This window comes from Melospiza melodia, chromosome 14 (genome assembly GCF_035770615.1).
Source record: "Melospiza melodia melodia isolate bMelMel2 chromosome 14, bMelMel2.pri, whole genome shotgun sequence".
Taxonomy (NCBI): domain Eukaryota; kingdom Metazoa; phylum Chordata; class Aves; order Passeriformes; family Passerellidae; genus Melospiza; species Melospiza melodia.
The window spans coordinates 17,714,076-17,726,221 of NC_086207.1; the positions used below are offsets into that span (position 1 = coordinate 17,714,076).

The following is a 12,146-nucleotide window of genomic DNA, read 5'->3' on the forward strand; positions in this document are numbered from 1 at the left end:
AAGGGAATTCCCAGGGGATCCATGTACACAGTGATCCTGAGGAAGTGTCAGAAACTCCAGTGAGTAAGTTTGTTTGACTCAGGACCTGCTCCTGGGCCTTTGCTTTGGGTCTCACAAGCCCACAGAGCAGCAGCAGAGCTGAAATTTGGAAGTTTCCAGGTGGTGCTGCCCACCCTCTGCAGGGCACAGGGAATTCTGCCCAGGCACTCCAAGGAAGAGCTCAGTCTGGTTACAGCTCCTTCCCTTTGGTGGCATCAAATGGTTTTAACCTGCAACTGGAGCCACCAGCCATAAATAAAGGAGATGTAAACCTGCCTCTCTTAGCCCTTTCTCCTGTCATAGCATTTCCTCTGATGTGCAGGAACTCGTCCCTGTAGCAACACTCCAGTTCTGCAAGAGTTCACCTTTTATTGAAGAAAAGAAGGGTTTGAGGACTGGGAAAACCAAGCTGAAAAAGCAACACATAACCCACATGCCTCATTAATTCTGTAACTTTTGCAGAACTTGAATATATGCCAAGAATTTTTTTTTGTTGTTGTTGCAGGCTTTTAAAATTATTTAGGAATCCACTCTCATTGGTAGAATTTTAGTTAAAATTCATTACCAATGAAGTAAACCCAGAACAGTTCAGTGGCCACTGCTGCCTCTTGCTCCATTAAGAGCAGAACAGACTCAGCTGCTGCCATAAAGACACAAAGGGAATTTTAAAACAAAATAGCTCATGAGGTAAAAATCACTTTAGACAGTTGATGGTATTTTCAGTGAAGATGGTGTTTCTGCAAGAGGAATTTCTCAAGATATAGAAGTTAGAGGGAAAAAATGGTGAACAAAAGCTGGGCACTGTTTGAGAGTAGAAATGGGCTCAGGAGGACAAAGCTCAGGGCTGAGGGAGGTCACAGCAGTGTCTGAGGCAGGGAAAACGAGCCTGTGTGGAGCAAAACTTCTCCAGAGCCTGAGGGAGAAGAAACAATGTAGAAGACTGCTTCTCTTTTCTTTATTTTTTTTTCCTGGAGCCAATCTGTAATGCAGAAATGAGTGCAGGAAGAACTGGGCAATTCAGCAATAACCTGCAACAAGAGATAACAAGTGGAAACAGAAAACAACAGCAAGAGTGAAGAGTGAAGGCAGCAGAGCTTTGCTGTTCTGGCATTCCCTAAACACCTCCATCTGACCCTCAGCTGAGATAAACTCACCCCAAATTTTCATTTTATGCCCAGGGAGAGTCCATGCCAAGAGGAGGTGAACACGAGCCAAACCCTGCAGTGTCTCTGAGAAGGGAGGGAGGGGGATGCTGTGCATTGCAGGGGAGTGTGGGACCCAAGGGATTGAACAGAAAAGCCCCAAATACAATTTTATAACTGAAAAGGCTGTTGGAAGGTGCCCTGAGAGGAATAAATGGTTTTATGCCTTTGTCAGAGTCACTGATCTGAGAGAAGTGTCCAATACAGACTCCATAAAGAACATGGAGTTTGTGTGCTGGAACATTTTTTGCCAATTTGATCTGAATTCCAGCCTTTATTTTTCAAGAATGTTAGCAGGCTGCACTAATACAGAAAGATGGGGAGGAAAAAGTAACACTGGGAGGTCAGAATTAAGAACTGGAGTTGCCCAGGGAACAACATAAAACAATAAAATTCAAATGCAGGCTGCACACCCCCACAAAGAGAGAAAATGGAGAAACTACAAGAGAAAGAGCAGAAGAATTCAGTGTGTTAGAGAACTATCATTTAACTCAGGAAGAAGGCAGTTCCCAATGAATTAGGATTTAATTTCCAGATGTCTTTATGACATTTTAGTGGTTAGTGCAAGCAGAGAAAACGGAGAAATGATAATTAAGCAAACAAAAGCCATAAGGAGAATCAGCTTTTCTCTAACTGCCTCCTTTCTTTGTTGGATACAGAAATCTGTCAGCTTTCCTATGTCTGTTTTCAAAAAAATAAATAAATGAAATGACAGTGAAATTAGGAATGTGTGGAGGACTTCAGGGCATAAGACATTCAAGAACAATGCTTGAAGGAAAAGGCTCTCTGTTCTGGTTTTGTAACAGCTTTGAATACAGATTTTAGCTGCAGATTGAAAGATCCCAAGGAGCTTGTTTCAAGGATGCATGAGGAAACTTCTAGAATCAACGTGGATGTTAATACAATTTACAGAATAGAAGAGAAACTGTAGCTAAAGGTGTGTAAGAGTAGTAATAGAAACTAAAACTTTAGTGTTGATTGGAATTTTCATACGTTTATATGAAAAAAACCAATCAATTTCTTTAGGAGAAAAGTTACCTGTAAATAAAATCTATAAAACCTGTGCAAGGTTTTATAAAGAGGATCAAGGTTTTATAGAGAGGATCCTCTTTATGGATCCTCCTGTGCAGCAGGTAAAATAACCTGGTTCTGCACAGAGCTGGTCAGGAGTATGGCCACAGGGATAATGAAAATAAACATTCTGCAGCCCAATCAATTACTGCTATGCTGCATAATTACATAAACAGGCCCCAAAGCTGCTGCTGAAACCAATGGCAAAAAAAAACTTCTACAGATAAAAATACTTCTTCAAGGCAACTTCTTTTTGAAGCAGTAAATATATGCTTGTGTTCCAAGAACATTCTTGAGGCATCTTCTAGCAGTAACTTCTGGGAATGTTGTGAATTCACACCAATGCCTTGGTGCAAAACCCTGTGGGAACGTGGGGGATGAGCTGGGCTGCATGACCTACATCTTATCCCAAATATCAGAGCATGACAGGCTGCTCTGAGACCAACATCCCAGCAGCATTTCCTTCTCTCTGTCTTACTGCAGACCAGCTTTCTAATTTCTTTTATCATTTCACAACCATTTACCTATTTTTTGGCCTTGTGTGTTGCTTAAGAGGCTTTGGCAAGCAGTCAGGAATTATTTCCAAGAGTGGTGGAGAAGCAGAGGCCGAGGGTAGTGAGTTAATAAAGCAGGGTGGGGATGGTGGTGGAGTGCTGGCATGGGATGGTGCTTCTCAAACTCCATGAGGACATGCAGAAGCTGCTTGTTAAAAATGCAGCTCATTCCTTAATGGGTTTAATGCTAATCTCTACCAGGTGTTACCACTGGCTACCTGCAGAGCAGTGTTTCACCTGGATTCAGTCTCTGAGGCTGAGGGACAGGACAGGATGGTACCAGAGACCACTGAGTAGTCAGTGCAGAAATCGCTCATTTTGGCTGATCTGAAAAATTCACAACACCCTTATGTTGATTACACCACACAAAACCAACAGGTATTTGTCTCCAGACTCTGAGGATTGCTGCAACTTCTTCACAAATGTCATCTATTTGTCAGCTGAGGCAACAGCTTTGTGACATTTCTCACATGTCAAATACATACCAAATAATTTTTCCCTAAATTTTTTTAAACAAGGGTTAATTTTCCAGGCAATACATTCTCAGGAACATCACAGTATCACAAGTTGTGGTGTGTTTGGATGCCCTGCAGGCTCACTTCTTCCAGGAGATAAAAGCAGCACACACTGATTCTTACCCTGAAACTCAAATGCCACGTTTCCTGCTTTTACACTGTGAGCAAAAATGTTTTCTGTTAAAAAGTGGGAGGGAAGCAAAGCGCTTCAGGGAAAAAGAGGTTTTAAGATTGGAAGACAATCACAGAATGGTTTGGGTTGGAAGGGACTTTCAAGACCATCCAGTTCCACCCCCTGCACTATCCCAGGTTGTTCCAAACCCTTTCCAACCTGGCCTTGGACACTTCCAGGGATGGGGCAGCCCCAACTGCCCCAGGCAATCTGTTCCTGCCTTTTAAATACAGGAACACCTTCAAGTGGGGTGTGTAACTGGGTAATCTCACTCTGCACAAGAGACACAAAGGCCAGAAACAGTCAGAGATAAAATTTAAACACTTTAGAAAGCTTTATCTTAGACCAACAAAACTATTCCAAACAAAACATTCCCCTGCTTGTCCTCCTTGTCCCCACACAAACTTTTCCAAGGCAGGGTCTGGTTTTTTTCCTAATTTTTCTAACAGGAAGGAGACAGATTTTCTTGGGCTTCTTGGGTGGGTCTCACAAGCAGAGGCTTTGCCTGGAGCTACCAAATAATTAAATCAGTGATATCAGCAGTGAGGATGAAACTGCCTTTACTGGTAAAGAATTAAGGGGTTCCTCACCTGAATATTATTTCCCTTGTGTTAGACAACCCTGTAACTAATTCCATGATTGTTCTTTTCCCTCTCATGCTCACACAATGCAGAATGTTGATTTAAGTAATGGATTTATCAACACCAAGGGTTTGACTTCACACTACATTAGCATAAAAAGAATATAGGAAATAAATAATCTTTGATAAAGATTGCCCATTCTATGCCTGCCCTACACTTTACACCCAGTAAATTTTAAAGGATCATTTTCAAAAGAGATTTTTACCATCATTTTTGTTTGCAAACTCAGATTGCTACTACAGCAGATAAGCAAAGCATCCTTATTGCTATCTTGAGAAAACCAGCATTATTAAAATGTTCTTTTTTTCCCCCAATAAATTGTATTGCAAGACTCAGTACAAGGAAGGTTTATTTCACAGGAGGAAATGTGCATTCTAAGAACAACTATGACAGTAACAAGGATGTTCCTATTTTCTCAACGTTACCTTGCACTGTGACAAAAGAACCAAGTTATCTCTAAGGCAGAAGGAAAGAGACAGCTGTTAAGCAAGTTCTACAGGGATGTCCTCCCACAGTGTTTGGGAGGCAAATATGAAGATTCAGGAAGTATTTAAAATTCATTAAAATATTAACTTAGGGTATGAAATACATAGAGATTGATTATCTAAGACTAACCTTTAAAAAGGCTTTCTTTTCCAGGGTATTCATTATGAATGGAGGAATTGCTGCAAATAAGATAAAAAAGGGCATTAACCTTGGAGAGAATGGCACTTTGTTTTCATTTTCTGTTTAGCTGAACTAATGCCATAATACAATTTCCACAGCTTTTTGTCATTCATTCACTGAATTTTCATTTCACATTGCCAGCTAGATTGGTATTTACAAAGGTGAATAATAAAATAAAATTAATAAGTAAAACCTGCAATTTCACAAGTAACTAAACCTGAGCTCAGTCATTTGGCACTGGCAGAGCACCTAAACCAACTCCAAGCAAGTGGAATTTGCTCCCATTCCTTTGCTCTCTGCATATTTTCTGCAGAAGCATCCCAGGAGCTTCCCTGCTGCAGCTCAGTGAAACACACTGAGGATGTTCCCACATTTCCCTGGGGAAGTTCTAAACAGAAAGGCAAACACTGCCTGGGGAGCTGCAAGGGAATTTGAACCCTGAGGAAAATCTCTTGGATAGAACAGAATCTCCCTCTCACAGCAGGGACTGATGATCAGAGTGCACAGGATTTATCCTTACCCATGCCAGGAGCAGCCATCAGAATCCTGGATATCACCACCTGGGCAATTGCCTGCTGAGCAGCTTTGGATGACTCACCCACTCTTTTTCCATTCTCATCCGTGACAGGAATTCCAAACTTGATTTCCCTGTTGAATAAGGGGTAAAAAATAAAGCAGTGATGGATGCGAACTTATTTTTTCACCATTTTTTGTCACCTTATCTTTGTTCCTTAAAATTGTCAGCTGTAAGAATTGGGTGGTTTATTTTATTTTCTAAGCGAGTCTGTTTGTAACATTCCTTGGCACAAGAAAAAAATCCAAAAGGCAGAGAAAGATCAAGGAAAAATATGCTGAGAAGTTACCAACTGAATATTTGTAACAGCAATCTGCTGCTTGAGTCTGGTCACAGCATTCCAAGGGGGAAAAAAAGGAGATGATTTTCTGTGTTCCACAGAAGGGAGAAGACCCTTTACACATTAATTCAGAAAAGTGGAATTTTCTGGACTGCTCTGGAAGTGGAGCCTGTCCTATCTGACAGCTCATGGAACACAGGAAGATTATTTTCACTGAGTTGAAACAGAAGGCTCTGTGAAAATTCCCCCCTGGCATTCTAGTCTGAGCTGTCATTTCAACCATGAAGAATATATTTGAAAGTATAAAAGGAGGCACAAACCAAACTATGTTTCTGTAACTGAACTATTCTCTATTAGATCTTTTGCTCAAGTGCAGGGTTAGGTGTTAAACTCACACTGGCAGAAAACAGCAAATATCCTCAGGACTGCCTTTATTCTTCTCTTCAGATTTTACAAAAGATAAAATACTACCACTTCCATTGTAAAGTCTAAATATTCCCTTTTCTGCCCAGAACCCTGTGTTTATAACAGGATGCTTTAAATTTGCTTTTCCCTACTACTATTCTATTCCTGGTCAAATCACAACACAGAAAAAAAGTTTGTTTCTGACAAGCTGCACATTTTTGTCACCTCAATGATTAAACAGAACTGCAGAGCCTGACTTCTATGACTAAGCTCTGCAGGTGGGATTTCAAGCACCATTTTTGAAATGACTGTTTTTCCCAAGTGTTGCTGCTATTCAAAGATCCATGTGATCAAAGTTTTGAAGGAACCAGTAACTGGTTTCTGAGATCCAAGACTGAAGAACTCTTTGGTATTTATCTGAAGAGAATTATTATGTTCTATTTTATAGCTGTTACAAACAACCAGTCAAAACCTCATGCATGAGGTTTCTGCAAGGTTCTGAAACAAGCTAAAGATACAAAATGTGCTTTATTTAGTAACTTGCTGATCTACCAACTGAAAAACATCTTTTTTTCCAGCATGAGTGATCTTTGTTCTTTTTCCTACCTTTGTCTCATTAGTGGAATATTGATGCAGTTGGCAGCAGCAACAGCAGCAAAAGGAACAAACCTCCCTACAAGAGGCGAGACGCGCTGGAAAACACAGAGAGAGGGGAGAAAAAAGGAAAATAAAAATGTACATAATTATTATCTTTATTGAAATGCTTCAGCTGGTAGTGACAGACCAGATTTATTTCCTTTACATTAAAATCCAGTGAAAACTCACTGGTGGGGCAGAGGTAGAACAAGCTTCAAACAAGAAATAAGTCCAAAATGCTTCTCTCAGGAGTGAGCAGTGGCAGGAGAGTAACAAAACCATTCTGAGTTTAGTAGCATCACAGGGAAGTGTAATTAAAACTCCAATTAATTTCCCAAGTGCTATGAGATGTCTTGAAAGGTGAAAAAGAAACTGGAAAAAAGGCACCTTATCAGACAGAGTCTGCATGAACCTAGCATGGGCTGTTTGACAGATATGCATAAACCCATCTTCACAGGGAAAAAATAAAGTTGGGATCTAAAGAAAGGAGCAGCCATAACAACTCCACAGTGGGAGCTGTGCATGACACAGATACAGCAGAGGAGAATGAGCTGTGAGCTCTTCACAGGACATCACAGTTCAGTAAGAATAGAAAAAAAAAACCAGCAATACCTTAGCTAGGGAATTAAGTCCTAAAGCTGTAGCGACAGCAGCTGTGGTGGCAGAAACATAGGCAGTTCCCAGCTGGCTAAAACAGAAATGAAAATGTTTGTACATGAACAGCTACATTGAAAAACAATTACATTTTACACACACAGTTATGCCCCCCCAGGAGTTAAATAGGATTTCCTGTGCTACTGCAATAAGGTGGGGATGGAAGATCTAAATGGGACACTGAATTAAACACTTTGATTTCACTAGCAGTAAAAATCATATTCAAGCCACATTGTAATACTGAATCAGGTTCTGCTGGTTGTGCATTGCTGCCTGTTCAGCATTTTCTCAGGTACCTGAACGAACACCTTGAAGGGTTAGTTCTTTATTTAATTTCCTAATTGCTTAACCTAGTAAAATCAGTTTGGATTTCCAAGGCCATGTCTATAATAGTAATTAAAATCAACCATACCAAACCCCATACACCCAGACCAGCTGTGCTGCAAACACTCAAATCCAACCCAACCTGCCCCAAACCACACTTTACATACTTCCCAGCTAGGAGGTGTCTCTAGATGCTGGAATTCACAGTTTGCTCCCAGACATCTTTAAACAAGTCAGCCCCAAAACCAGAAAGTCAAGTACTGCAATTCCAGTTTTCTATTCACAGAATCATAGAATGGTTTGGGAGGAACCATGAAGTTCATTCCATTCCACCCCTGCCATGGGCAGGGACACCTTCCACTGTCCCAGGCTGCTCCCAGCTCCATCCAGCCTGGCCTTGGGCACTGCCAGGGATGGGGCAGCCACAGCTTCCCTGGATAACTGTGCCAAGGCCTCACCACCCTCACAGGGAAGACTTTTTCTGTTTATCTAACCTAAATTTCCCCTCTTTTAGTTTGAGATGTCTTGCTTTCTGCATTTATTTAATCTCTTTCCCAGACATCAAGTAGAAACAAGCACGGACCAGTGGAAGGAATCTCTTTTTGTAAATGAACCCTCAGTGTGGTGTGAGCTAGCACTGAGAAGGTTGCACAGTGACACAACTAAAGGCCCCCACAAAATATCAGCTTAGAAATATCCTGGTAGGACACCAAACTGACGAGGAAAACTTGCAAATGTTTTGAAACACTGACTCCTGTTAAATCCTTCTAAGTGCTCTTGATCAAAGTGCTCAGGCTTGTCTTTAATGGCAGAAAAAAGCCATTTTTTTGGCTCAGCCCTTCTCAGACTTCTCATCTGTGCATATCAAATTAATAATTACTACAGATTGAAAAACTTATCCCTGTCTCATCTCAAACTTTAATGCCCAACCATTTTCATGTACACCAGAGAGCCATTTCTACTCATCAGAATGATGAAGTTTAGTGCCTTACCCGACAGTGATGGGGGCATCCCCACTCCTGTTGGTGTAGTTCACTATAGCATTGAAGGACTGGTTGATCCACTGCCAGAAAAGCACCGCTGGTGTCGTTCTTAAAAAGCAAAATAATTGTTATTATTATTATTAAACTCACAGTTGAATTAACAGCACAAGAAAATAATGACAAATCAAGAAAAGCCACTGCAAGCAGTAACCATGCAGAAGTTCTTGCATGTTTGAATGCAACAATACAGTCAGTGAGATACTGATACTTGATAGTCAGAGTTATTTCAGAAGAAGAATTAAAAAATCACCTAGTTTTGAACCTGAATAGCAATGCCAAGAAAAGGCAGAGAGCTTCTCTTAGTGTTCTAGATAATAACAGAACAAACAGTCTGCAGGAGGCAGTGCTTGGGAATGGGCACCTGTCCTGGGGGTTTGATTCATACTCTTGACAGCAATTTAAAGCATACACACATTTTATAAACACCATCCAAAGCTGGGGGGTGTGTCAGGAGTTTGTACAATCTCAGCATCCAAAAGGCTGCTGCTGTTTCCTCTGACCTCCCACCAGTTCCTGCATCCTGTGTCAAAAATTGAGGCTGCTAGGAGAGCACTGGCTCTGCTTCAGAGGGCTTCACTGTCCTGGAGATTCCAGAACCACTGAGGAAATGCAGGGGAGCTGCAGAAACTCCACAACCAATGGCCATGTGTACAACAGTAATTAAAATCAACCATACCAAATGGATTGAAGCATTCCGAGTACTCACGGGGCAGACAGAACATCCTGCATGCCAGTAAGGCTGGAAATTCCCAGGGATCTCCTTCTCTTTGTCTTCCACACAGATGGGATTTTGGAACATTTCCCAGTTTGAGGGAAAGTGGGATGGTGTAGGAGAAGGGCTAAGGACTTATCTCAAAACTACTTCTAGAAAGAACCGTTAATCAAGGTCAGGGAATGAGGAGAGAGAAGAGGAAAAGGAAGCAAAATTTCACATTTAAAAATATTTACAATAAATCTTTTGACAATAATATTGATTTTCACTTCTCTAATTCTCTCAGGCAAATGTTTTATGTGTTTTACTGCCCTCTCTCACCTGTAGAAGGTCATCATGCAGCCTGTGATAGTCATGTTCATGGGCACCTGGGCAGACATTCGGCCGATCACGAACATCTTCTCCCCAGTGTCAGGGTGAAAGGCTGAATCATAAATGTATTTTGCTCTCCACAGCTCATCTTCTGTCAAGCCAGGTGCCACAATACCTTGTCTTGGGACAGGTTAAGAGACAAGACAACAGCAAAAAGAACAAGTGTTATAAAATGCTGCAAATGCCCGTGAGAGGCATCAGAGGATTTGGGGATGTTCACCCTCAGTGAATGGAGACTCTCAGATAGCTTGTAGAGATTTGTCAGCTTTTAAATGGATTGGTGAAATAAAAAGAATTAAAACAACCAGCAGTGGTGGTGCTGGCTGAGTCTATTTACTCAAAGCTGCACTCTGTTTTAGAGCTAAAATGTGGAGCCAAAATCTCTGAGGTCATTAGTGTGAAAGGATGAAAATTCACTTTGAGAGTATTTAAGAATTCAACTGCTCCAAATGCTACACATAAGAGGAAGTTTTAAGCTTTGTTGTCATATTAACTACCTTCAGAATTAGACTCTTCTGTATTTCAGAACCCTTAAGAGGGACATAACTTCCCCATCCATTAGCAAATTTGATTAAAAATAAAAGGGTTTCAATCTCTGAAGTGGGAATAAGCAGTTACAATGAATAGAGTGTTTTAAGTATTTCCTTTTAAATATTTCACCATGCACCTAGCATTGACTTGGACTTTTTGGGACCAGTAGTAGAAGTAGTCAATGTCATACCTGTAATCATGCACAATTTTTCTTGCCTTTTCCAGTGTGGCATTGGATAACAAAATATTCCTGGGGTCTGTGACAGTGAAGAAGTGCTTGGCTCGTCCAGCAAAAGTGCTTTGATCCCATCGGGGCTCCTTGATATTAATATTTAATGAGATAGATGGTGCCATCTTCAAAAGCTCTGCCAAGAAAACATCAACATTTGCAATTCAAAACACCACTCATTTCCTAATTTATTTATTTAGAACCTGCAAGATGAAAACTGGCCACATTTAGAGTAAAAAACCCAGACAACAAACACCAAAGAATTTGCAGAACAGGGGTTTAAAGGTATAAACCTGCAGAAATGCTTCTGTGTCCAGTGCCCCAAAATGTTTACACATTATTTATTACATTTGTACAAATACCTGAGGATGAGGCAGATGCAAAGGAAGCACAGAAATTTATTAATAAACAGACATACCAAACAACAGTATATTAATCAGAAAGTGCTTTACTTCAGTGAAGAATTATTGTTTGTTGAAAATGATGTATTGAAGGGAATGAGAAGTCAACTATTTCAAGAGATGCCTGAAGTCCTATAAAGTGCAGTGACAGATGAAATATTTAATAAAATTCAGTTAACTTCTCTGGAGTAGCAAAACAAACCAAAAATTAGGAAACCAATTTATTTTAATAAATGTTGTTTCTCTAAGCCCATGTTTTAACAAAACAGAGATTATATAATTCAACAATTGCTACATTAAGAACACATGACCAGATCTCCTAATGATACTTCAAAGATGGTTAAAGAAGTACAGTGAAGGACACTGAAGAGTTGTGCATTTATGGGGCATAAAGCTCAAAAAAGCAAAAATTACTTCAGGATGACTAAGTTTACTTCAACATCTAATGAAAAAAGGACAGCCCCTCCACAGCACAAGTGTATGGATTTTAACTTTCTTAAAAGAAATTTCTGCAACATATTCAACCACCAGTGGGAAAAAAAATCCTCCTCCAAATAATGCTTGTTTCAAATGGCAGAAAGAATTTGGATCTACATAAGCCCATATTTATATATTTATAAATAAAGATTCAATTTTAGATGAACTTTGAGGTCCCTCCCAACCCAAATCCTTCTGTGATCCTATGATATCAGAACACTAATAGATCTGGCAGGGGAAACTGATCTTTTCCCCTTTTCTCAGTGACATTTCCCTCACTGTTAAGTTCATTATTGTACAGCACAGTTTATTAGCAGGGTTATTTTCATGTGTACCTCTCTCAACCAGGCACGCTGCAGGATGAACACAGAAAAAAGACTCAGGACAGATTTGGAGAACAGATTTTTCATGCACAGAATCTCAACAGGAGATGCTCCTTAGTTTCTTTTCCTTTTCTTAGAACTTTGCCATTAAACAACACCCTCCTGTGAGCAGTGCTGCGTTGTGAATTAATAGTCCATCTTCTGGTCTAAAATGGGAACTGCTGGTTTTGCAAAGCCCTATGAAGGCAAGTGCACTCATTTATTCACACCCTCTTTTCCACCAAAATAAAGATAAAAATCAGGACACTAGGGTTGGTAACTTGTT

General features: G+C 40.3%; 1 protein-coding gene across 3 annotated transcripts in view; it reads right to left on the reverse strand.

Annotated features, from left to right (window-relative positions):
- Positions 1-12,146, reverse strand: part of SFXN1 (sideroflexin 1) — a 38,346-nt gene that overhangs the window by 2,514 nt on the left and 23,686 nt on the right. For 2 of the 3 annotated variants that reach the window (XM_063169029.1, XM_063169030.1), the window contains 7 exons: positions 10,582-10,756; positions 9,810-9,980; positions 8,726-8,824; positions 7,368-7,443; positions 6,726-6,811; positions 5,381-5,508; positions 4,810-4,859 (listed from right to left, as the gene is read on the reverse strand). In XM_063169029.1, the coding sequence (XP_063025099.1) occupies positions 4,810-4,859; positions 5,381-5,508; positions 6,726-6,811; positions 7,368-7,443; positions 8,726-8,824; positions 9,810-9,980; positions 10,582-10,745 (774 nt within the window). In that variant the 5' untranslated portion in view covers positions 10,746-10,756. Of the gene's footprint in view, positions 1-3,103; positions 3,194-4,809; positions 4,860-5,380; positions 5,509-6,725; positions 6,812-7,367; positions 7,444-8,725; positions 8,825-9,809; positions 9,981-10,581; positions 10,757-12,146 lie in introns of all 3 variants that reach the window. The other variant, XR_010029498.1, reaches the window with a different exon arrangement.